General features: G+C 41.3%; 1 protein-coding gene and 1 pseudogene across 3 annotated transcripts in view; both read left to right on the top strand.

Moving 5' to 3' along the window:
- DENND5A (DENN domain containing 5A) overlaps window positions 1-26,825 on the top strand; it is a 123,655-nt gene that overhangs the window by 60,953 nt on the left and 35,877 nt on the right. For all 3 annotated transcript variants that reach the window (XM_017977895.4, XM_017977897.4, XM_002755025.6), the window contains 4 exons: window positions 349-536; window positions 14,383-14,700; window positions 19,509-19,724; window positions 20,196-20,430. In XM_017977895.4, coding sequence (XP_017833384.3) covers window positions 349-536; window positions 14,383-14,700; window positions 19,509-19,724; window positions 20,196-20,430 — 957 coding nt within the window. The remainder of the gene's footprint in view (window positions 1-348; window positions 537-14,382; window positions 14,701-19,508; window positions 19,725-20,195; window positions 20,431-26,825) is intronic.
- On the top strand, window positions 15,662-16,486 carry LOC144578122 (nuclear transport factor 2 pseudogene; annotated as a pseudogene).

Below are 26,825 nucleotides of genomic sequence, written 5' to 3'. Positions count from 1 at the left end.
TTTCATTTTGTTCTGTTCTCTTACCTTCTTTCTTAAGAGGATCTACTATCACATTCTAGAGTAGTATTTGGAGCAAGATCCCATTAATAATTTTTGTTGTATTTCCATATTGGATTTTATTATGAGCAAGGACCTGTGTGTGTAGGTATATTTCAGTTTGTGGTCCACAGGGGTCTCTTGGTTGTCTCCCTAACACCCTCAAGGGAATCACATTGAACATACCCTTGCTAAAGTTTATCCTAATCCTTTCTAAATAAATTGTATTGAAGGTTTTAACTTACTGTTTGGGAAGGAAGTGCCTTGTTTTTGACTGATTTGTATGTGTGCCTTTTTTTTTTTTTGACCCAGATTACCAGAGACTGATGACTGTGGCGGAGACGATTACAGCTCTCATGTTTCCTTTCCAGTGGCAACATGTCTATGTCCCTATTCTCCCGGCTTCTCTCCTGCATTTCTTAGATGCTCCTGTTCCATACCTGATGGGCTTACATTCCAATGGCCTGGATGACCGGTCAAAGCTGGAGCTGCCTCAAGAGGTGAGAGCTTGAGTATTGGTACCTCTGGGTGAGTGAGAAGGGGAGAGAAGGGCTTTGGGATGAACCCAGCACATATGGTGTTACCAAGATTATTTTCTTTTATTTTGGTGAATATGAATAACTTTTCAGGAAAAAAGTAAAAACAATGAACATTTAGTTCAATTTGTATAATTCCAGAGACACTTATCATCTTTATCAACTGACATACATACATTGTTATTTCTGTATTTATACTATTGTTTCTGTTTTGTTTTGCTTTTTAAGAGACAGTGTTTTGCTGTGTTTCCCAGGCTGGGTGCAGTAGCATGATCATAGCTTACTGTAGCCTTGAACTCTTGGGCTCAAGTGAGCTTCCTGACTCAGCCTCCTGAGTAGTTGGGACTACAGGAGCATGTCACCACACCCAGCTAATTGTTTTTTATTTTTTGTAGAGGCAGGGTCTCGCCATATTGCCCAGGCTGGTCTCAAACTACTGGGCTTAAGTAATCCTCCTGCCTTGGCCTCCCAAAGTGTTGGGATTAAAGGCATGAGCCACTTTACCCGGCTAAGAAAAGAACTGATTTAAAATATGTATTTCCTATTTCATTCTAAAGTAGATATAAAGTATGATTAGAAATAAGATTGTTTTATTTTCAGTTTTTTTTAGAGTTACCAACAGAACTGGTATGTTATTTGTGGCTGTTACGAAACTAGCTGGGGGAAAGTGCTTTCCTACTTTGAATTTCTTGGTCTAGAAAGGCCTGGGAAGAAGACTTTGGAGTATACATACACTGGTGTCACCATGACTCTTTGTTTCCTCCCTCCACCAACATTTCTTTAGGGGTAGAGATTTTTGTATATAACTGAGGAATATGAGTGAGAGACCCCAAGAAGAGAGCATTCTCATGGAACTGGATCCGGGTAGCAGTGTCGTTGGGCATGTCTGGGCAGCATATTTGATGAATGTCCCTGATAATTAGATTGCATCTGTGATATTTAAATTATAGTCAAATGCATCTCTTTACTCTTTTCTCTCTTCCTTAGTTTTAGAATCAACATGTCTTCTTTGTCTTCCTTGTAGCTTCTTCCGTTTCTGCCCTTTTTTCTTCTTTCACTTTATAGAGCTTTGTGCTCTTTGGGGTGGAACAAGATTGATTAAGGAAGAAAAAATCTAAATGATGGATAAAGTCATTGAGATGAGATAATACTGAGTGTTTTTGTGTACTTGCTTACTGTACTGTACATATACATGAAGAGTAGGTATCAAAGACTGGAGAAACAAGAGCTTTTTGTTGTTTGCTTTAAACAAATGTGTATTTAATATTGATTTGACTTAGTCAACCTAATTATAATTCTGTAAAGTCACAATAAGAACAATAACAAAAAATGGTTGAAGGTGGAAGGCCAAAGAGGCAAGCTATGTGCATAATTTAATAAATAGGCCACTAAGCAAGAAGCCAGGTTTCTCAGTTTCATTTTCCTCTTTGGCATCAGCTTTCCTTATACTTGGGGCAAGTTCTGATCCCTCTAAGATCTTTCAACATTGTTCCCTCTGTGTTCTTCATGTATACGGGTATATGAAAGAACCTCTGAGAGACCAGCTGGTTTCTTAATGGTACTGTTTAAGAAACCATGGGTTGTTTAAGAAACCCAAAAGTTGGCCAGGCGCAGTGGCTCATGCCTGTAATCCCAGCACTTTGGGAGGCCGAAGTGGGCAGATCACCTGAGGTCAGGAGTTCAAGACCAGTCTGGTCAACATGGTAAATCCCCATCTCTACTAAAAAAAAAAAAAAAAAAAAAATTAGCAGGGTGTGGTGGTGTATGCCTGTAGTCCCAGCTACTTGTGAGGCTGAAGCAGGAGAATTGCTTGAACCCTGGAGGTGAAGGTTGCAGTGAGCCAGGATCACGCCACTGCACTCTAGACTGGGCGACAGAGTGAGACTCTGTCTCAAAGAAAAAAAAAGATACCTAAAAGTTCTCTCTGTTCTGGGCTATTGAAGTCTCCATGTTGTTGTATTCCCCATCCCTGCTGCAAACTTTGCATCTGAGATTCTGGCCTCTCACTGTAGTCTGCATGGGAAGGAGTGGTGACAGTAGAACACTAGAATTACCTATGTGTGCTTCATAAGTGATTCTTGGGTCTTGGATCTCAGAGTCCCAGTTCATTCATACTTTCCTTCTGAAAGTCATACATTTGTGGGAGCAGTTATATAGCTGGATATTTTCTACCTTGATTTTTAGCAGGTAAGCTCTGGGATATCAGCCTGTATAGTTCCTACAGAGAACCTTCAACTAGGAGAAAAGAGCTCGCTCTGAAAGACAACTCTGGGGTATCTCAGAAATGACACATTTATAGTAAAAAATTCTAACAGTGCACAAAAGCATAAAGAATAAAATTGAAATTAACCCAAAATTTACCACCCAGAGATAACTAGTTTCAATATTTTGGTGCACATCTTTAAAATATGTGGTGTCTTTTAACTACACTGTTAGAAGGAAGCTTTGGGGAAGTGTATTAGTCTGTTTTTACACTGCTGATAAAGACATACCCGAGACTGGGCAATTTACAAAAGAAAGAGGTTTAATGGACTTACAGTTACACATGGCTGGAGAAGCCTTGCAATCATAGGTAAGGCAAGGAGGAGCAAGTCACATCTTACATGCATGGCAGCAGGCAAAGAGAGAGCTTGTCCAGGGAAACTCCCCCTTATAAAACCATCAGATCTCGTGAGACTTACTATCATGAAAACAGCACAGGAAAGACCCACCGCATGATTCAACTACCGCCCCCTACTGGGTCCCTCCCATAACACATAGAATTTAAGATGAGAGTTGGGTGGGGACACAGCAAAACCATATCATTCCATGCCGGCCCTTCCCAAATCTCATGTCCTCACATTTCAGAACCAAAAATGTCTTCCCAACAGTTCCTCTAAGTCTTAACTCATTTCAGCATTAGCTCAAAAGTCCATAGTTGAAAGTCTCATCGGAGACAAGGAAAGTCCTTTCTTTATGAGCCTGTAAAATCAAAAGCAAATTAGTTACTTCCTAGATACAGTAGGGGTACAGGTGTTGGAAAAATATAGTCATTCCAAATGGGAGAAATTGGCCAAAACAAAGGTGCTACAGGCCTCATGCAAGTCCAAAAGCCAGTGGGGCAGTCAAATCTTAAAGCTCCAAAATGATCTCTTTTGACTCCATGTCTTACATCCAGGTCACATTGATTCAAGAGGTAGGTTCCCATGGTCTTGGGCAGCTCCAACCCTATGGCTTTGCAGGGTACAGCCTCCCTCCTGGCTGCTTTTACAAACTGGCATTGAGTGTCTGGGGCTTTTCCAGGCACACAGTGCAACCTGCCAGTGGATCTACCATTCTGGGGTCTGGAGGATGGTGGCCCTCTTACACCTCTACTAGGCAGTGTCCCAGTAGGGACTCTGGGGGCTCTGACCCCACATTTCCTTTCCACACTACCCTAGCAGAAGTTCTCCATAAGGGCCCTGCCCCAGCAGCAAACTTCTCCCTGGGCATTCAGGCATTTCCGTATATCCTTGAAAATCTAGGCAGAGGTTCCCAAACTGTAATTCTTGACTTTTGTGTACCTGCAGGTTCAACAGCATGTGGACACTGCCAAGGCGTGGGACTTGCATCCTCTGAAGCCACAGCCTGAGCTCTACATTAGCCCCTTCAGCCACAGCTGGAATGGCTGGGATGCAGGGCACCAAGTCCCTAGGCTGTACACAGCACAGGGACCCTGGGCTTGGCCCATGAAACCACTTTTTCCTTCTAGGCCTCTGGGCCTGTAGTGGGAGGGGCAGCCATGAAGACCTCTGACATTCCTTGGAAACATTTATCCCCATTGTCTTGGGGATTAACATGTATTTCCTCCTTACTTATGCAAATTTCTGTAGCTGGCTTGATTTTCTCCTTAGAAAATGGGATTTTCTTTTCTATGACATTGTCAGGCTGCAAATTTTCTAAACTTTTATGCTCTGTTTCCCTTTTAAAACTGAATGCTTTTAATAGCACCCAAGAGACCTCTTGAATGCTTTGCTGCTTAGAAATTTCTTCTACCAGATACCCTAGATCATCTCTCTCAATTTCAAAGTCCTACAAATCTCTAGGGCAGGGGCAAAATGCTGCCGGTCTCTTTGGTAAAATGTCACCTTTGCTCCAGTTCCCAATAAGTTCCTCATCTCCATCTGAGACCACCTCACCCCAGATTTCATTGTCCATACCATAATCAGCATTTTGGTCAAAGCCATTCAACAAGTCTCTAGGGAGTTCTGAACTTTCCCACATTTTCCTGTCTTCTCCTGATCCCTCCAAGCTGTTCCAACTTCTCCCTGTTAACCAGTTCCAAAGTTGCTTCCACATTGTTGGATATTTTTTAAGCAGTGCTCCACTTTACTGGTACCAGTTTACTATATTAGTCTGTTTTCATGCTGCTGATAAAGACATACCTGAGAATAGGAAGAAAAAGAGGTTTAATGGACTTAACACTTCCATATGGCTGGGGAAGCCTCACAATCATGGCAGAAGACAAAGAGGAGCAAGTCACATCTTACATGGATGGCAGCATCCAAAGAGAAAGCTTGTGCAGGGAAACTCCCCCTTATCAAACCATCAGATCTCGTGAGACTTAATTCACTGTCATGAGAACAGTGTGGGAAAGACCTGCCCCCATGATTCAACTACCAGCTACTGGGTCCCTCCCACAACATGTGAGAATTTAAGATGAGATTTGGGTGGGAACACAGCCAAATCATACCAGATGGGGTTGGGGAAATTCACCTGGGACTGTGTAAGGGGGCATCATCAGGGTAGTGAGGTGGGGCAAGTTTGGTTTATAAAAAAGGACATTCAACAGAGGGACAGAGAGTGTGCATTTCCTAGTCCCCCAAATCAGAATTCATCAGTTACTGCCATCTTTGGGTATCAGAAGTCTGTCAAAAGCTTTTTGTTCCTTTTTGCACCAACACATGAGCTCAGCTTTTTTTTTTTTTTTTTTTTTTTGAGTATATAGTGTCCAGCTTTATTTCTAATATACTGTTTAAACTTCATCAATATCCCCACCATGAGTCTTTCTGAGTGATACACCACACATTCAATGTGGGCTCTCTAAAAAATCCTCTCAGGCTGCTGCTTTCAAAGCCTCTGCAGCTGCCTGCACTGTGAAGCCTGCAACAGCAATCTTTCTCTTCACTTGAGCAAGTGAAAGTGCTGGGCTGCCTTTGTGAGGAGTCCTTTGTCCTGTGCTTCTCTTTGGAGCTTCATTGAGTTCAGGAAAGAGGCATTTCATCCACAGTTATGTTAGAGAATTAAGCAAAGAATATTAGAGTAAAGAAAGGGGTACCACTTTTTTTTCTATCTTGGTTCCTTCTTTCCCGCTCGCCCCCCCCCACCCCCACCAATTTCTCAGGACACTCCTTCAATAGATTTTTTCCAGTCATCTGTGTGTTGAACTCCTTTTCAATGAATAACCTGAGGATAGACTAGAGAAACAGGCTGGCTGTTTGGTATTAGGAACTCAGCATTGGGAAAGAGCATTGTGACCTTGAGCAGAAGATATTTGGGAGACTTCTTAGGATTGGGGGATCCATGTGATCACTACCTCAGAGCAGCTAAGTCTACCTAAATCCCTCCCAACATGGCAGGTGGTTAACAGGAAAACTGATCACTTGGGGTTCAGTACTTCTTCCAGGCTACTCTCCCCAAAGTTGTTAATGTAAGAAGTAACCTCTTGTCAGCTGAGAAAGAGGGTATATGAGGAATTTCCAGTAGTTTGTAAGTTGCTTCTGTGTGCCAGAATCCCTCTGTATGGTGGGAGGAAACAGCATGAGGCTATTGTGTTGTAGTAGGAGCAGCCACGGGAAACAGCCCTCAAACACCGAATGGGGAAGGAAGGAGTTTATTACAGCCAGGAGCTGAGGAATAATTTCTCCAAATTCAGCCTGTTTAACAAAGGAAGGTTCTACCTTTTTATATAGGTGCTTATACTTTAGATATTACACGTGGAAGAATCTTAGCTTTACAGCTTTAGAAATCACATACGAAAGGGTTTCAGGTTTACAGTTTTAGAAATCACATGTGAAAAAGTTTCTGGTTTGATCTTGTTTTAAGTAAAAACAGCGTCTTCTGGGGAGAGTTTCCCCAAGACCAAGACTGCCACCTACAGGAAGGTGAATCAGGAGGCACCAGTCGGTTAGCTTTTTCTTCTATTGAAATGCAGAGTGTCAGTCAAAGGGGAAGTTGATCCCAGATGCCTGGGTCTCCTTCCTCAATATGAGTCTAGTATGAATGGCTTTCTTTTATACTCTCCCTCCCTCCCTCCCACTCTCTCTTTCTCTCTTTTTCTTTCTGTCTTGCCCTGTTGTTCAGGCTGGAGTACAGTGGCAGTCTCAGCTCAGTACAACCTCTGCCTCATGGGTTTAAGCAATTCTTCTGCCTGTCTTCCGAGTAGCTGGGATTACAGGTACAGACCACAATGCCTGGCTAATTTTTTTGTATTTTTAGTAGAGATGGGATTTCACCATGCTGGCATCAGAAGGCTAGTTTTGAACTCGTAACCACAGTGATCAGCCCACCTCGGCTACCCAAAGTGCTGGGATTACAGGTGTGAGCCACTGTGCCTGGCTCTTTTAAAAAGCAGTCTCTAGGGGTATATTAACTTCAACCCATTTTTACAAAGAATGGCTGGTGGTGTCGACTCAGAGGCTCCCATCTTAATCTAAGTCATCTTTGAAATGTGCATGGGCACATTTCTTCTCTAGCCACCTCTGACCAAAGGTTTCCACAAACGTGAACACAGCATTTGGAGTTTTAAAAATTCTTAACAGACTCTATATTCGGCTCACAGTAGTGGGAGAAAAGCCAATCAAGCATTGTTTAGTGGGTGCAGTTATTTTTAGCTGCTTCTGTTTTCCTATTGGAGAAACTACTTTTTTCCCCTGAGGAGAGGGTAACTGAGGAGGTAAACAATTACACTGTGTGCCTTTCGTGGGTCACAGTGCCTTTTGTTAGGTGTATAGACAGGGCCTATGAGGCAGGTGATCTTAATGACTAGATGATTTAAGTCTGTCTTTACAGGGAGAAACAGATAGATGAAACAACATTTAGATATACAATAGGGATACCTGCTTAAGGAAGAGCTGTTTAATAATGGAGCTGGAAAAATTGCTTATCTGTAGGGGAAAAAAGTAAACCATGGCAAAATCAACTTCAGGTGGATTAAGAAGTTAAATGTCAAAAGCACAAGTTTAAATCTTGTAGAAGAAAATATTAATAAATACCTTTCTGACTTCTGGCTAGGGAAAGATTTTTATAAACAGGTTATAAAAAGCACTATGCACCAAATAAAATAAAAGATTGATAAATTGGGTTAAAATTTTTTTTTTATTGAGACAGTCTTAACACTTTTGCCTAGGCTGGAGTTCAGTGGTGCGATCTTGACTCATTGCCGTCTCTCCCTGCCAAGTTCAAACAATTCTCCAGCCTCAGCCTCCGAAGTAGCTGGGATTACAGGTGTGTGCCAGGATGCCCAGCTAATTTTTGTATTTTTAGTAGAGATAAGGTTTTGCCATGTTGGCCAGACCTCAGGTGATCCACCTACCCGTCCTCCCAAAGTGCTGGGGTTACAGGTATGAGCCACCGTGCCCAGCCTGATAAATTGGATTTTCTAAATGAAGAAAAAAAATCTTAAAGATAAAAACTGAAGAAATGTATAACATATATAGCCTATATCAAGAGATTATAAAGAACTGCAAGTCAGTAAGATGATAAGCAACCCAATGGATGGGTTGGGATGATAAGCAACCCAACATATGCCATGTTCACATCATGGCATATGATGAGAACAGGTATTGCATAAAAAATAAACATTTCTTAATTCCAGTTAATTTCTTAGGGAAGTGAAATCAAATACACTATACAATGCTCATTTTGTTGGCAAAATTCAAGAAGTGTTAAAATACCAAGTTTTGGGAGGGATTTGGATCATTAGGATCACTTTAGTTTGTTAGTTAAAATGTAAATTGTTGCAGCCACTTTGGAATACAGCTAGGCATCATTTCATTTTCTAAAGTGGGATATTTGCATACCTTACAACACTGTGGTTCTACTCCTAGGATATACCCATATATAAAATCTTGCAGGAGTCCAGGAAAACAAGGATGACAATCAGTGTAAATACAGTAAACAAAAAAACAGCTCAAATGTCTTTTTATTTTCCCTCTTGTTGCCCAAGCTGGAGTGCAATGGTGTGATCTCAGCTCACTGTAACCTCTGCCTCCCAGGTTTAAGTGATTCTCCTGCCTCAGCCTCCCGAGTAGCTGGGATTACAGGTGCTTGCCATCATGCTCAGCTAATTTTTTGTATTTTTTTTTTTTTTTAAGTAGAAACAAGGTTTCACCATGTTAGCTAGGCTGATCTTGAACTCCTGACCTCAGGTGATTACCCACCTTGGCCTCCCATTACAGGCATGAGCCACCATGCCCAGCCTATTTTTTTTTTTTTTTTTTTTTTTGAGACAGAGTTTCACTTTTGTTGCCCAGGCTGGAGTGTAATGGCACAGTCTCAGCTTACTGCAACCTCTACCTCTTGGGTGCAAGTGATTCTCCTGCCTCAGCCTCCCACGTAGCTGGGATTATAGGTACCTGCCACCACATCCAGCTAATTTTTGTATTTTTAGTAGAGATGGGGTTTCACCATGTTGGCCAGGCTGGTCTCAAACTCCTGACCTGAGGTGATTTGCCCACCTCGTCCTCCCAAAGTGCTGAGATTATGGATGTGAGCCACTGCGCCTGGCCTCAAATGTCTTTTATTAGGAAAACTGATCAATACATTATGTTATCTTCATATGGAATATTATAGAACAGTGAAAATGAAGTATAGCTACACAAAACAAAATGGCTGAATTTCAGCCTAATGTTGATTGAAGTTACTACCAAAAGACCACTTAGGGAATGATAATCCTTGTATAAACTTTAAAAACCTGGCTGGGCATGGTGGCTCACACCTGATCCCACCCAATATTTAGGGAAGCTGATGTGGGAGGATTGCTTGTGGCTAGGAGTTCAAGACCAGCCTGGGCAACAAAGTGACACTCTGTCTCTACTACAATAACAACAACAGTTAGCCAGGTGTGATGGTGTGTGCCTATAGTCTGAGCTACTTGGGAGCCCAGGAGGTCAAGGCTGCAGTGAGCTATGATTGTGCCACTGTACTTCAGACTGGGCAACAGAACAAGACAGTCTCAAACAAACAACAACAACAAAAAGTTGAGAACCTACATAAAATTAAACAAATGTAAAAATTTAAAGGCATACATACATATGCAATAAATTAAAAATCAAAACAAGTGTGGGCAGGGTGGCTCACACCTGTAGTACCAGCACTTCGGGAGGCTGAAGTGGACAGATCACCTGAGGTCAGGATTTCGAAACCAGCCTGACCAACACGGAGAAACCCTGTCTCTACTAAAAATACAAAATTAACCGGCCATGGTGGTGCATGCCTGTAATCTCAGCTACTTGGGAGGCTTAGGCAGGAGAATTGCTTGAACCTGGCAGGCGAAGGTTGTGGTGAGCTGAGATCGCGCCATTGCAGTCCAGCTTGGGCAACAAGAGCAAAACTCTATCTCAAAAAAAAAAAATAAAAATAAAAAGGCAAAAAGATAATAAATGTAGAATTCCAGTTAGTGATTACCGAGGATCAGGAATTTGTAGGTTGGGTTGGGCATGGTGTCTCACACCTGTAATCCCAGCACTTTGGGAGGCCAAGGCAGGTGGATCACTTCAGGTCACAAGTTTAAGACCAGTCTGGTCAATGTGGTGAAACCCTGTCTCTACTAAAAATACAAAAATTAGCCAAGTGTGCTGGCATGTGCCTGTAGTCGCAGCCACTTGGGCGGAAGGGGCAGGAGAATCATTTGAACCTGGGAAGTGGAGGTTGCAGTGAGCTGAGATCATGCCATTGCATTTCAGCCTGGACATCTCAGTAAGACTCCATCTGAAAAAAAAAAAAGAAAAAGGAATGTGTAGGTTGGGCGGGGTCAGATTGGGGAGGAGCATATAGGTAGATAAAATTACTATCAATGTTCTGATTCTTGGGTTGGGCTGGGAGAAAAAAAGCTATCTCTAAGCTTCTCTCTAGAAAGTTAGGAGTTTATATTCTCAATAACAATGTATACAAATTTTGTGTCCTATAAGTATGTCAGCATTGGACATTGTAAATCTTTAAAATCTTTGCCTATCCAGTAAGGTAAAAAATATTTTGTTTGCATTTTTCCTCATTCACTTGAAATTGAACATCATTTCATATATTTGAAGTTAATCTATTCTTCTGTTTGCCTTTCATATCCTATTTTCATTTTTAAGTTGGGCTAATTATCTTTGTCTTAATGATTTCTTTGGTTATTAACTTTTTACATGTTATGTATAAAAATTGTTTCCTAGATTGTTTCATCTTTTAATTTTTTTTTAGAGATGGGGTCGCCAGGCATGGTGGCTTACGCCTGTAATCTCAGCACTTTGGGTGCAAGACCAGCCTGACCAACATGGAGAAACCCCATCTCCACTAAAAATACAAAATTAGCTGGGCATGGTGGCACATGCCTGTAATCCCAGCTACTTGGAAATCTGAGGCAGGAGAATCGCTTGAACCCAGGAGGCGGAGGTTGCACTGAGCCGAGATCGCACCATTGCACTCCAAACTGGGCAACAAGAGCAAAACTCTATCTCAAAAAAAAAAAAAAAAAAAAAAAGATATGGGGTCTTGCTATGTTCCCCAGACTGATCTCAAACTGCTGGTCTCAAGTGATCCTCCCGACTCAGCTTTCCAAAATTCTGGGATTACAGGTGCAAGCCAACATGCCCAGAATATCTTTTAATTTTTTTTACGGCAGTATTTATCTTTATGGTTTAGCCTTGTATAACGTTGAGGAAGCCTCACTCCACCCTAAGGCAGTATATCTTTTATATTTTATTTTTAAATTTAATCTATTTATTTTTTTTGAAACCTAGTCTTGCTTCATTGCCAAGGATGGAGTGCAGTTGTGCGATCTCAGCTCATTATAACCTCCACCTCTCAGAATTCCTTGATTCTCCTGCCTCAGCCTCCTGAGTAGCTGGGATAGGCTGGTTTCAAATTCCTGACATCAAGTGATTTGCTTATCTTGGCCTCTCAAAGTGATGGGATTATAGGTGTGAGCCACCATTCTTGATGCTTGGCCTGTATTTTCTTTTCATACTTTTGTGAGTTGCTTTTACTTTTTTACTTTCGTTATGGAGAATACCAGATAGATGTAAGGGTAAAGAGACTAGCACCGTTCCCCCCTCCCCGCCCCCTTTTTTTTTAAAGCAGAGTCTTGCTATGTCAGAGACTAGCACCACCACCCCCCCCTTTTTTTTTTAAGAGTAGAGTCTTGCTATGTCATCCAGGCTGGAGTGGGAGTGCAGTGATCTCGGCTCACTACAACCTCTGCCTCCTGGGTTCAAGTGATTATCCTGCCTCAGCCTCCCGAGTACCTGGGACAACAGGTGTGTGCTACCTCACCCAGCCAATTTTTTTATTTTTAGTAGAGACAGGGTTTTGCCATGTTGTCCAGACTGGTCTCAAACTCCTGACCTCAAGTGATCTTCCTGTCCTGGCCTCCCAAAGTGTTGGATTACAGGCGTGAGACACTGCGTTTGGCCGCATTCATTATTATTCAACAATCATCAACTCATGGCTACTCCTTTGTGTATAGCCTTCATTCCACCTACCGGGTTCTTTTTCTTTTTCTTCTTCTTTTTTATTTTTTTTATTCTTATATATTTTTAAAAATCCACTTTTTATCTCTCCTCCTTAATACTGGGTTATTTTAAAGCAAATCTTACACAGCATTATTATGCCATCCAGATATATTCAGTATGTACCTCTAATAGACAGTAACTTTTTTTTTTTTTTTGACAGAGGGTCTCACTTTGTTGCCCATACTGGAGTGCAGTGGCGCAGTTATAGCTCATTGCAACCTTGAAGTCCTGGGCTCAAGCAGTCCTCCTCAGCCTTCCAAGTAGTTGGGATTATAGGCGTGTGCTACCATACCCAGCTACTTTTAAAATTTTTAATAGAGATGAGGTCTTGTTATGGTGCCTAGCCTGATCTTGAGCTCTGGACTCAAGCCATCCTCCCACTTCATGCTCCCAAAGTGCGGAAATTACAGGTGTGAGCTATCGTGCTTGGCCTGTAGGACTATTTTTAAAACATAAAAGTAGCTTTTAAAAAAATTTAAAATTTCAGTATCTCTCAATATTTATGTATTTATTTATTTGAAACAGTCTTGGTCTGTCATCCAGGCTGGAGTGCAGTGGCATGATCTCAGCTCACTGCAACATCTGCCTCCTGGTTTCAGGTGATTCTTGTGCCTCAGCCTCCTGAGTAGCTGAGATTATAGGTGTGTGCTGTCACGCCTGGCTAATTTTTGTATTTTTAGTTGAGACAGAGTTTTGACATGTTGACCAGGCTGGTCTTGAACTCCTGGCCTCAAGTGATCCACCCGATTCAGCCTCCCAAAGTGCTGGGATTGCCGGCATGAGCCGCCATGCCCTGGCCTCAAATTTTATTTTTGAGTATAGTATTATGTTAACCTTCTTATTTATTTATTTTTGAGACTGCATTTCACTCTTGTTGCCCAGGCTAGAGTGCAATAGTGCAATCTCGACTCACTGCAACCTCTGCCTCTCGGTTCAATCGATTCTCCTGCCTCAGCCTTACCAGTAGCTGGGATTACAGGGATGTGCCATCATGCCTGGCTAATTTTGTATTTTTGGTAGAGACAGGGTTTCTCCATGTTGGTCAGGCTAGTCTCGAACTCCTGACCTCAGGTGATCCGCCTGCCTTGGCCTCCTAAAGTGCTGGGATTACAGGTATGAGCCACACTCCTGGCCCCTAAATTGTTGTTTCCTAATCCAGATTATCTACTTCATCAGCAGTGTATGAGTACTATTTCTTTACATTCTCTCAGAAGCTATTTTAAATCCAGAAGGAAGCACAGAAAGAATAAAGATTGCCATCAAACTTTACAAATTAGGACTGAGGCTCAGGAAGAGATAATGTTATATCCAGGGTCATACAGGGAGATCATAACAGAGTCAAATATGGAACTTAGACTTTTTGAACTCACTCCTAGGGTTCTTTTCTCTGAGTGTAGAATTCACAAATTTACAAGACATTTATTTTTTGTTTTTTCAGACAGAGTCTCTGTTGTCCAGACTGGAGAGTGCAGTGGCATGATCACGGCTCACTGCAGCCTCAGCTTCTTGGGCTCAGGTGATCCTCCCACCTCAGCATCTCAAGTAGCTGGGACTATAGGTGCATGCCATCACCCCTGGCTAATTTTTGCATTTTTTTTATAGGGACAGGATTTTTCCACATTGCCCAGACTGGTCTTGAACTCCTGGGTTCAAGTGATCTGCCCTCCTCAGCCTCCCAAAGTGTTGGCACTACAGACGTTAGCCACTGCGCCTGGGCTTTATCAAACATTTAATGAGCATTTACCATGTGTGAAACTTGCGTGTTTGATGCTTAACGTCTATGACATTATAAAATCCTTACTGCTCTAACATAAATTGTTTATCTGTTTATCTCCATTTTATAGCTAAGCAAATACAGTCAGAAAGGTTAAGTAACTTTCCTAAGGTCACGCAACCAGAATATGGCAGGGTAGAATTGGAACTCAGGTGTATCTTATTTCTGAGCCCCATCTTCTTTATACCATATCTCAAATATAGCCATTTCAGTTGTTTTGTCTTTCCCCTTGTTCACTAACGTTTCTAAAACTTCCATAATGCTCTGGAGTTAGTCACACTCCTCATCCTGTTTTGACTTCCAGGCTAACCTCTGCTTTGTGGACATTGACAACCACTTCATTGAGCTGCCAGAGGACTTGCCACAGTTTCCCAATAAATTGGAGTTTGTCCAGGAAGTCTCTGAGATTCTTATGGCATTTGGAATTCCCCCTGAAGGGAATCTTCATTGCAGTGAGAGTGCCTCCAAGCTGAAGAGGCTTCGGGCCTCTGAGCTTTTCTCAGACAAGAGGAATGGGAACATTGCTGGCTCCCCTTTGCATTCCTACGAGCTTCTTAAGGAGAATGAAACTATTGCCCGGCTCCAAGCCTTGGTCAAGAGGACTGGGGTGAGCCTGGAAAAGGTAAGATGTGTATATGAGTCTGTGTGATCTGTGCTAGGGTGCTGTCCTGGTGAAGTAGGGTATGGGATGAGAAAGCACCCAGTTCTAGACAACTCATGTTTTTGAGAAGTGAAAGAATGCTCTGTATGGAGGACTCTGAATTCCATCTGGCAGATGTTATCCTAGTAAATGCTACTTTAATCTAAATCTGGGTAGCTTCTCTCTTGAACATCAAGGAGAGTCTGCAGTCATTCTTTGTGAACACTACATCAAAGTGATTGGAGAGAGCATGGTAGTAATTTTAGTGTTCAGACCTCTTTTATTTTTTGAGAGAGTTCTTACTCTGGCACTCAGGCTGGTATATGGTGGCACAGTCACGGCTCACTGCAACCTCGATCTCCTGGGCTCAGGTGATCCTCCTGCCTCAGCCTCCCAAGTAGCTGGGACCACAGGTACATGCCACCACACCCAATTCATTTTTTTTTTTAATTTCTTGTAGAGGCAGGGTCTCACTATGTTGCCCAGCTAGTCTCAAACTCTTGGGCTCAAGCAATCCGCCACCCCTGGCCTCCCAAAGTGGTGGGATTACAAGGTTGAGCCACCTTGTGAGGCCCAGACCTCTTTTAGATCCTTTGAGCTTCATAGCAACCTAAGGCATATAAAACATGTATTAACTGTTTTATAGCCAAACAGACCAAGGCTCAGAGAGCCTAAGTGTTTTGCCTAAGATTAAATGCCGAGTATGTTGCTGAGCTGAGTATAGAATCTGGTCCTCTTGAGTTCTCACTGTTAAATTACTTTTGTAAGTTACATGTAAACCAACGGGTCAATGTAATAATCTTGTTGGGCCGTTTGTTAGTGAAATATTTCATTTTTCTGCTTTAGTAGAGCAGATTTGTTTTGCTTAGTAGAGCAGATATTTTTTAAAAATCATGGGCAGTTAAAGAGGAGCAGAGAAATATTTGGTGAGATTAAAAAGGCTTTTTGGAGAAAGAAGGAAAGATGAGGGAAAAATAAAAAAAAAAAAACCCAGGCAGAGCACGCTGGGTTGCCGCCACCGGCCACAGCCACCATCGTGCCAGCCCCTCGGGTCTCTGTGAGGCCGGGTGACGCTCCAGAATGGGACACAAGCCAAATTGGGAGCAGATTGGATCCAGCTTCATTCAACATTATTACCAGTTATTTGATAATGATAGAACCCAACCAGGCACAATTTATATTGATGCATCATGCCTTAAGTGGGAAGGACAACAGTTCCAGGGGAAAACTGCCATTGTGGAGAATTTGTCTAGCCTTCCATTCCAGAAAATCCAGCACAGCATCACGGCGCAGGACCATCAGCCCACGCCAGATAGCTGCATTATCACACGTGGTTATGGGCCAGCTTAAGGCGGATGAAGACCCCATCATGGGGTTCCACCAGATGTTCCTATTAAAGAACATCAACGATGCTTGGGTTTGCACCAATGACATATTCAGGCTCGCCCTGCACAACTTCAGTGACCTTCTCTCAGCCAAGCACTTCTCCTATTTCCTCCTCCCTGCTCTTTCCTCCTCCCTCCTCTTCCCAATACTATTCCCACTCCTCCAGATGTTTCAAATATGCACAAATGAGCAGGGCTGCGGCGGGAGTGGGCGCAGTGTACTGCAGCCACCAAGGTGTTGTGCATGATGTTTGGACGCTAGACTAGTTGCATCTGACGGGAGAAGTTTGTGTTGTACCAGTGCATGCCTTGGAAAGACTTAAGTAATGCGAAAAGTTGTCCTTTTTTTTAATCTACCAACAAGTTGCTCTAGTAACCCAAAGACGTGAAGGAGAAAGCAGCTGCCTCACCGCCCAGACGTTGATTTGTTCAGATGTTTCAATACCTCATGATACAATAAAACCACAAGAATTTTCTTAACAGTTTAAAAAATAAATTAAAAATATAAATAAAAATTGATCCAAGATGGCAAATTGCTATCAGGATTGTAGCTCCCAGTGAAAGTGTAGAGAACAAGAGGATGCCACAGTTTGAGACGAATTTTTGTTGCTCATGGACCAGATTTCCAGCAGAGGAGCCCCACGGGTCACCAGCGCGACTCTTGTGGCCGGCAGAGCGGTTTTGCCAGTGCTTCGACGTGGCGGTTCTTGATGTAGAATAAACAGGACTGGTTCCCCTTTTGACCGACGTTTGGAGCTCCAGGAAGGCAGAGTTGCTTACTCAGCTGATTGAAGGACGGACTCAAGAAGGAAGGCAGACCAGAGATTCTGGGGCAGAAATGCACCATCAATCTTAATGCCACTGTTTTAGCCAGTGCAGTGGGTCGCTCAGATTCCGGCGCTGGGAATCAATAAATTGGACGTCCACTCAGAAACCAAATTAGAGAGGCGGTAATTACAAAGATGACAGATGGATAAATTTATAACAAAGGGAAGAAACCAGCCTAAAAAGGCTGAGAATACCCAAAATCAGAACGCCTCTCCCTCTACAGGGGATTACAGTTCCTTATCAGCAACAGAACAAAGCCTGATGGAGAAAGACTGTGTTTCATTAACAGAAGTAGGCTTCAGAAGGTGGATGATAAGAAACTTCTGGGAGTTAAAAGAACTTCTTCTAACCCAATGCAAAGAAACTAAGAACTTCAAAAAAAGCTTTGATGAAATGCTAACAAGAATAGACAATATGGAGAGGAATATAAGTGAATTAATGGAGTTGAAAAACACAACACGAGAACTCTGCGAAGTATGCACAAGTTTTAACAGCTGATTGATCAAACAGAAGAAAGGATATCAGAGGTCGAAGACCAAATTAATGAAATAAAACGAGAAGACAAGAATAGAGAAAAAAGGATAAAAAGGAATGAGCAAAGTCTCCAAGAAATATGGGACTATGTGAAAAGACCCAGTTTACGTTTGATAGGTGTACCTGAATACGACGAAGAGAATGAATCCAAGCTGGAAAATACTCTTTAGGATATTATTCAGGAAAATTTTCCCAACCTAGCAAGGCAGGACAATATTCAACTCCAGGTAATACAGAGAACACCACAAAGATATTCCTCAAGAAGAGCAACCCCAAGGCACATAATTGTTAGATTCACCAGGGTTGAAATGAAGGAGAAAATACTAAGGGCAGCCAGAGAGGAAGGTCAGGTTACCCATAAAGGGAAGCCTATCAGACTTACAGCAAATCTCTCAGCAGAAACCCTACAAGCCAGAAGAGAGTGGGGGCCAATATTCAACATCCTTAAAGAAAAGAACTGTCAACCCAGAATTTCATATCCAGCCAAACTAAGCTTCACAAGGGAAGGAAAAATAAAATCTTTTATGAACAAGCAAGTACTCAGAGATTTCATTACCACCAGGCCTGCTTTACAAGAGCTTCTGAAAGAAGCATTACACATAGAAAGGAACAATCAGTATTAGCCTTTCCAAAAATATACCTAAAAGTAAAGAGCATCAACATAATGAAGAATTTACATGAACTAATGGGCAAAACAGCCAGCTAACATCAAATGGCAGTAATCCTAAATTTAAATCAACTAAATCCCCCAATCAAAAGATACAGCCAAAACCCATCAGTATGCTGCATCCAGACCCATCGCACATGCAAGGATACACAAAGACTAAAAACAAAGGGATGCAGAAAGATTTACCAACCAAATGGAGATCCAAAATAAATAAATAAATAAAAAGCAGGAGTTGCATTTCTCGCCTCTGATAAAATAGATTTTAAAGCAACAAAGATATAATGGTAAAACGATCAATGCAACAAGAAGAGCTAACGATCCTAAATATATATGCACCCAATACAGGAACACCCAGATACATAAGACCTAAAAAGAGACTTAGACTCCCACACAATAATAGTGGGAGACTTCAACATCAATATTAGATAGATTGACGAGACAGAAAATTAATAAGGATATCCAGGACTTGAACTCAGATCCGGAACAAGTAAACTTAATAAAAATTTATAGAACTCTCCACTTTAAATACACAAAATATACACTCTTATCAGTACCACATCACACCTACTGACAGGTTTAAATGAAATATTGGTTGGCCATTATTAAGCACAATTATTGGCATAAAAGAGGTTTTCAATACCCATTTTTAGAATAAAGCAACACTCCCGTTCTCTCTCCCTCTTCCTCTTTCTTCCTCTCCTTCATTCCTTTTTTCTTCCTTTCTCTTTCTTTTTAAAAAGAAAATCAATATCAATATCAATATTAGATAGATTGACACGACAGAAAATTAATTTTTAAAAAGAAAGAGAGGAAGAAAAAATGGATAGTTTATCCCCTGTCTCCTTCCCACAACCCACCTCTGAAAAAAAAGAAAAAAGAAAATGTTACTTTGAGGTCCTAGGAGAATACTATTGTGATTGGAAATATGGGTCTAGATCTCAGAAGAGATTATTGACATACATTTTGGGAATACTCAAAAAAAAAAAAAAAATCAAGAGAGCCAGAATTTTTTCTAGGTCATCAGAATTGTTGCCTTGTTAAATTGACCACCCACATTTCTTCCTTTTTTCCTGACCTTTGAGGTAATTAGCACCTCTTCTTTCATGGCAGAATCTCTCTCAGCCCATAAAGATCTAATCTCTACTTTCATTGGGTTGTTGGATATCTTTAAGTGAAACTCCATTTATTTCTCTTCCATGTCTGAGTCCCTTTCCTTTTTTTTAAATTTTTTTCAGTTTTTCCTCTTTCATTCTCTATTTGCTGCTAAGTAAATGACTACTGGAAAAAAAAATCAGCTAAAAAAAATCAGGAATTGGATTCCTTGGGATAAAAGGAAAAAAGTGGTGTGTTCTCAACTGCTTTTTCTTTTTTTGTAGTTGGAAGTGCGTGAAGACCCTAGCTGCAATAAGGATCTCAAAGTTCAGTGTGATGAAGAAGAACTCAGGATTTACCAGCTAAACATTCAGATCCGGGAAGTTTTTGCAAATCGTTTCACTCAGATGTTTGCAGATTATGAGGTGTTTGTCATCCAGCCAAGCCAGGATAAGGAATCCTGGTTTACCAACAGGGAGCAGATGCAAAACTTTGATAAAGTGAGTGTAATCCTGCTTGGGAGGTGGTGAGGAATGAGAACTTGCCAGTTATGTCTTGAAGAAGTAATGGAAAATGAGTTTTTCTTCTTATATGCTGGAAACAAGTTTATGGTCCATTTGATGTTGATAAAATAGGCCTTGTTTCTTAAGAACAGATGTGCTGATTATTATTATCAGATGATTTCCCTTCAGCCAAAGGGATCTCTTAAAGCAAAGATATATGTGTAGATTGAACATGAGGATTCTGGGAAGATTGGTTGACTCAGTAGGTTATCCAAGTGTGTTTGTCCCAGTGTCAAAGTTTCAAGATGTCTGAACTTATATGAATGTTTTTTAAAAAAGTAGGTATTTTGCAGCCTGGTTTTCTGAAAGACCTAGGCAGCTCCAGAGAATAATTAACGTACTGGATCCTTTGGCACTTTGACATTACCCTTTTCCCTGTCAATTACTGCTTCTTTTTGGTCCCACCAGGCATCTTTTCTGTCAGATCAGCCTGAGCCCTACCTGCCCTTCCTCTCAAGATTCTTGGAGACCCAGATGTTTGCATCTTTCATTGACAACAAAATCATGTGTCATGATGATGATGATAAAGACCCTGTGCTCCGAGTATTTGATTCCCGAGTTGATAAGATCAGGCTGTTGAATGTTCGGACGCCTACTCTCCGTACATCCATGTACCAGAAGTGTACCACTGTGGATGAAGCAGGTAAGGCCTCCTTGGAACTGTGCATTCTAGCCTGCTGGATTATGTCACTAACATGTCCCTTTTCCTGAATATTCCAGCCTCTTTTTCTGTTTCTGCATACGTATGTGGTTCCCATTGCCTGCAATGTTCTTTCTTGCTTTTTTTAGCCTGGCAGTCTTCTCATCCTTTAACACTGTCAGTTAAGAATGGATCTCATTGTATGTGATAGAGACCCTAATCAGCAATGGGTTAAACAAATAGGGGGCTTATTTTTCTTATATTAGCAAGAGGTACAGAATTAGTCCTTGCTTGTGTTGGCTCAGCTGCTCAACAATGTAATCAAGAACTGAGATTCTGTCTTTTTATTCGGCGAATCCTTAGCATGTTGACTTTTATGGTCATACTGTTGCCTCGCTTTTTTTAAATTAAGGATTTCAATGAAAGCCTCATGGTTACAGAAGCTCTTTCTTTTCTGCCCTTGTGTGTGTGTGTGTGTGTGTGTGTGTGTGTGTGTGTGTGTGTGTGTCAGGGCCATGGTTACAGAAGCTCTTTCTTTTCTGCCCTTTGTGTGTGTGTGTGTGTGTGTGTGTGTGTGTCAGGGTCATGGTTACAGAAGCTCTTTCTTTTCTGCCCGTGTGTGTGTGTGTCAGGGTCTCTCTCCAGGCTAAAATGCAGTGGTGTGAACATAGGTCACTACAACTTTGAACTCTTGGGCTCAAGTGATTGTCTTGCCTCAGCCTCCCAAGCAGCTAGGACTATAGGCATGTGCTCCCATGCCTGGCTAATTGAAAAAAAAAATTTTGTAGAGACAAGGTTTTGCTGTGTTGTTCAGTCTGGTCTCAAACTTTTGCGCTCAAGTGATCCTTCTGCCTTGGCCTCCCAAAGTATTGGCATTACATACATGCATCACTACACCCAGTCCCAGAAGCTTTTCATATTCACATTCAAGGCAAGTAGAGGGGAAGGTTGATGCCAGCTACATTTGTCATCCCACCTTTTTTTTTTTTTTTTTGAGATAGAGTCTTACTCTGTTGCCTAGGCTGGAGTGCAGTGGTGCGGTTATGGCTCACCACAGCCTTGACTTCCCAGGCTCAAGTAACTCTCCCACCTCAGCCTCCCAAGTAGCTGGGACTGTACACACCTGGCTAATTTTTTGTGTTTTGTAGAGACAGAGTATCACCATATTGCCCAGGCTGGCCTCAAACTCTTGGGCTCAACCAGTTAGTCCTTCCACCTCTGCATTCCAAAGTGCTGTGATTACAGGTGTGAGCCACCGTGCCCGGCCTATTTTCCCACTTTTATCAGAAAGCAAAAGTTTTCCCAGAAATTTCTAACAACTTTCATTATCTCATAGGCCAGAATCATATTATATGACCACCCTCAAGTGCATGGGAGGCTGTGAAAGTGAACATTGAACTGGGTATAATGTTACCCTGAACAGTATCAAGGTTCTATAAGGAAGAAAGAAGGGGTGAATAATTATGAGTAAGCAGCTAATAGTATTTGTCACAAAAACCTAGCAGATATGTTTCCTTCTCTGTGAAGCCTTCTCTGATGCCCCCAGACTGAATCAGTTGATTCTTCCTCTGTGTTCCTGTAGTGCTTTGTGCTTGCTTCTACTCACTTATCTCTACTTTTACTAGCTATCATTATTAGAGAACAACTTAAGGGTAGAGACTGTATTTACTCATTTTCTTTTCCCCATTCTTCTAGCATTGCACCAGCATGTAGGGATGTTTTTATCTACACAAATGATTGAACCACATCCTTTTGTTTAGAGGGCTCATCCATATCAGCTTAGCTAGAGAATAGTTTCAGCTTGAAGTGTTAGATTAAGTAGTGTGTTTACTTCCTGTGGGATGTTCAGTGTCCTTTTTAAGGCATTTTAATATATTTTGATTATTTATTAACTGCATTTTATAACTACCTACTAAATGCCGAACATATGGCAAGTCTTCAAGAAATATTTGTCAAATGAATGAATATGCCAGTTGCTAGGCTTTGAAGATATAACTGGTAACAGTTTAGACAAAGTCTTACATTCCCTTACACTTTCTAATCTCTCTTTACCTTTCTGCTCCTATTGCAGGACCCTCATTAAGATGACAGTCCTTTTGGTAAAGGCTTGAGGACATGTTGTCCATGCAGTTAGACTACTTTAACTCAAACCCTACCTCAGGCTTTGGATCTGGGCAGCTTGATGGAGATTTTTACAGGACTCTGGTTTAGAGAACCATCTCCCAAACCATTGTTTAACTCAAGACTTCTTATTCTTTTTCATCTTGTGCTACACTTGAAAATGATAATATTTGTATACGGCACACTAGGAAGAGTCTGCTTATAGCCAGAGGCTATAAGGCCAGAGGCTCTAGTCACTTGAAATTCTGTACATCTGCCGCAAGGGTTGAGGTGTCTCAGCCCATCCTTAATTTATTTGTTGAACAATAAACGCTGCAGCCTACAGATATCAAGTACTATGATCTCACTTGTAGCCATTACATAGTCTAATGGACCTCTTAGAATATGGTGTTTGGAGGCTGGTCATAGTGGCTCAGGCCTGTAATCCTAACACTTTGGGAAGCTGAGGTGGGCGGATCACTTGAGGTCAGGAATTTGAGACCAGCTTGGCCAACAAGGTGAAACCCCATCTCTACTACAAATACAATAAATAAATAAATAAATAAATAAATAAAAGCTGGGTGTGGTGGTGCACACCTGTGGTCCCAGCTACTTGGGAGGCTGAGGCAGGACAACTCCTTGAACCTGAAAGGCAGAGCAGTGAGCTAAGGTTGTACCACTGCACTTCAGCCTGGGTGACGGCAAGATTCTGTCTGGAAAAAAAAAAAAAAACAAGAAAGAAGAGGTAGAATATGAGGTTTGGAATGTAGGATGAAGGGTTAACTAAGCCTCATTCATGTGGCTCATTTCAGAAAAATGGGTATCACAGAGACTCTTAACACTACTTTATGGTCTGCACCCAGGAATCCTGGGAATATCTTTGCTATTGGTTTATCCCTTTGGTATATACCAGAGGCATGTACTTCAAGTATACCAGATCAGGGTTCTTGCAACTGGCCCCAGAACCCTAGCCTAGAGGAGTAGTTCAACCATCTTATCCCATCTCATATTGGACATCTCAGCTTCTTTAGCCAGTCTGATTGTAAAATCATGCTAACATAACTACAAAGGGATTTGGGAGATCCTTTAAAAATGTTACAATAAAAAACAGTAAAATGTTACAATTAGAAGAGATGTTGATGGCAATTGACTCTGCCCACCCACCTCACCCACCAATTTTACAGATAAAAATGTTCCTTTGGTTCACAACTGTATCCACAGTACCTGGTACATTTTGGACATTTATTAAGTTCTTTTGAATGAGAGTAAAGATTGGGGGAAGTGAGGGAGGCTCAAAGATATGACTTGACAACCTAAGATACCACAGCAAGGCCCAAAGACAGATGTTTTTACATGACGCTGGAAAATACCAGGAAAGAGCCAGGTGTGGTGGATCACACCTGTAATCCCAACAATTTGGAAGGCTGAGAGGCAGGTGGATTGCTTGAGCTCAGGAGTTTGAGACTGGCCTGGGCAACATGGCGAAACCCTGTTTCTACAAAAAATACAAAAACTAGCTGGGTGTGGTAGCATGAACCTGTAGTCCCACCTACTTGGGAGGCTGAGGTGGTAGTTTTGCCTGAGCCCAGGAGGTCAAGGCCACAGAGAGCTATGATTGTGCCACTGTATTCCTCTAGCTTGGACAACAGAGTGAGACCCTGTTTCAAAAAACAAAGAGAGTGAGAGAAAAAAAGGAAAGTTTTCAGACTCATGAGAGAGAAGAGAGAAAGAAAAGAAAAAAAGAAAAGAAAGCTGGGCGTTGTAGCTCACGCCTGTAATCTCAGTACTCTGGAGGCCAAGGTAGATGGATCACCTGAGGTCAGAAGTTCAAGAGCAGCCTGGCCAACATGATGAAACCCCATTTCTACTAAAAATACAAGAAGTTAGCTGGGCCTGGTGGCGGGCACTCGTAATCCCACCTGGGACAGGAGAATCACTTGAACCTGCCTGGGAGGCAGAGGTTGCAGTGAGCTGAGATTGCTCCACTGCACTCCAGCCTGGGCAGCAAGAGGAAAATGCCATCTCAAAAAAAAAAAAAAAAAAAAAAAACCCACAAAGCGGGGGGGCAGGAGGGAGTTTTCTTATGCCCCTTTGTAATACCTTCTTCCTGTTCTCTCCCCACTCTCTTCTCCAGTCCCCAGGCAACCACTGACATAATTTTTGTTACCACAGAGTTTGTCTTCCAAGAATTTTATGTAAATAGTAATTTTATGTATGGTACTTTTTTTAAAGTCTAGATTCTTTTACCCAGTATAATTATTTTTATATTCATTCATGTTCCTTTTTATTGCTGAATAGTATTCCATTGTATGAATATTACCAGTGTATCTATTTAACTCTTGATGGGCATTTGGTCTGTGAATATTTGTGTACAAATACTTCGTATAGACATAAGTTTTCTTTTTCCTTGGGTAATACCTAGGAGTGGAATGACTGGATTATATGATATATGTGTGTTATTATTCTTTTTGAGATGGTGTCTTGTTTGTTGCCCAGGCTGGAGTGTAGTGGTATGATCTTAGCTCACTGCAACTTCCTCCTCTTGGGTTCAAGCAATTCTCTGCCTCAGCCTCCTGAGTGGCTGGGATTACAGGTGCCCACCACCACACCTGGCTAATTTTTGTATTTTCAGTAGAGACAGGGGTTTCACCATGTTGGCCAGGCTGGTCTCAAACTCCTGACCTCAAGTGATCCACTTGCCTCAGTCTTTCAAAGTGATGGTATTACAGGCGTGAGCCACCACGTGGGACCTTGTATGTTACTTTTTATTTTTTTTGAGACGGAGTTTCGCTCTTGTTACCCAGGCTGGAGTGCAATGGCGCCATCTCGGCTCACCGCAACCTCCGCCTCCTGGGTTCAGGCAATTCTCCTGCCTCAGCCTCCTGAGTAGCTGGGATTACAGGCATGTGCCACCATGCCCATCTAATTTGTTGTATTTTTAGTAGAGACGGGGTTTCACCGTGTTGACCAGGATGGTCTCCATCTCTTGATCTCGTGGTCCACCCACCTCGGCCTCCCAAAGTGTTGGGATTACAGGTGTGAGCCACCGCGCCTGGCCGTATGTTACTTTTTAAAGAAACTGCCAGATTATTTTCCAAAGTGATTGTATATTATATATTTTAGATTCCCACTAGCAATGTATGAGAGTTCCACATTGTTGCCAACTTAGCATGGTCAGTGTCTTCAATTTTAGGCATTTTAATAAGTGCGTAGTGTTATCTTACTGTGATTTTCATTTGTGTGTGCCTAATTTCTTTTACCAGTGTCTTTTTTAGAACAAAGCCTTTTATTTTGATGAGGCTTAATTTATTAGTTGGATTATACTTTTATTGTGTCTAAGACATTTTTGACCTATGAAGGTCACATAGAGATTTTCCTCTATATTTCCTTGTAGAAGTTTTACATTCAGGTCTCTGATCTTTTCAAGTTAATTTTGTAAGTAGTTTTAAGTTATGACATTTTTTTTTCTATATAGATATCCATCTATTGAAAAGACCATCTGTTCTCTAATTAATTGCCTTTATGCTTTTGTCAAAATGTTATTAGTCTGTATATGTGTTAGTCTACTTCTGGATTCTCTGTTCTGTTTCATTGATCTGTTATTTATACCAGTACCACACTGTCTTGATTACTGTAGCTTGCATTAAATGATTACTGTAGCTTATGTTAAATCTTGAAGTCAAGTAGTGTTAATCTTCTAACTTTGTTCTTCTTTTCAAAGTTGTTTTGGCAATTCTTTGTTCTTTGTATTTCCATATGTATTTAGAGTCAACTTGCCAACTTCTGCAAAGAAGCCTCTGAGATTTTGAATGATATTTGACATCTTAACAATACTGAGTCTTCTGATCCATAAATGGCATATCTTTCCATTTATTTATGTTATCTTTAATTTCTCTCAACAGCATTATGTACTTTTCAGGGTACAGGTTTTATATGTCTTATCAGATTTTTCCTTAAGTAGTTCATGTTTTTTGGTGTATTGTAAGTTGTTTTGTGTTATATAAATTTGGTGCTATTGTAATACTTTCTTAATTTTAATTTCTGATTGTTCATTGCTAGTATATAGAACTATAATAGCATTTTGTATATTTATATTGTGTCCTGCAACCATACTAAACTTCCCATTAATAGCTTTTTTGTACATCCATCAGATTTTCCCTATAGATAGTCATATTACCTGTGAATAATGATAGTTTTATTTTTCCTTTCCACCACCCTGGATGCCTTTTATTTCTCCCCGCCCCCCCCTTTTTTTGTTTATTACACTGGCTGGAACATCTAGTACAAAGTCAAATAGA

Source organism: Callithrix jacchus, chromosome 10 (genome assembly GCF_049354715.1).
Source record: "Callithrix jacchus isolate 240 chromosome 10, calJac240_pri, whole genome shotgun sequence".
NCBI classification, from domain to species: Eukaryota; Metazoa; Chordata; class Mammalia; order Primates; family Cebidae; genus Callithrix; species Callithrix jacchus.
The sequence above is the reverse complement of the archived record's forward strand: the minus strand, read 5'-3'. Positions and strand labels throughout refer to the sequence as shown.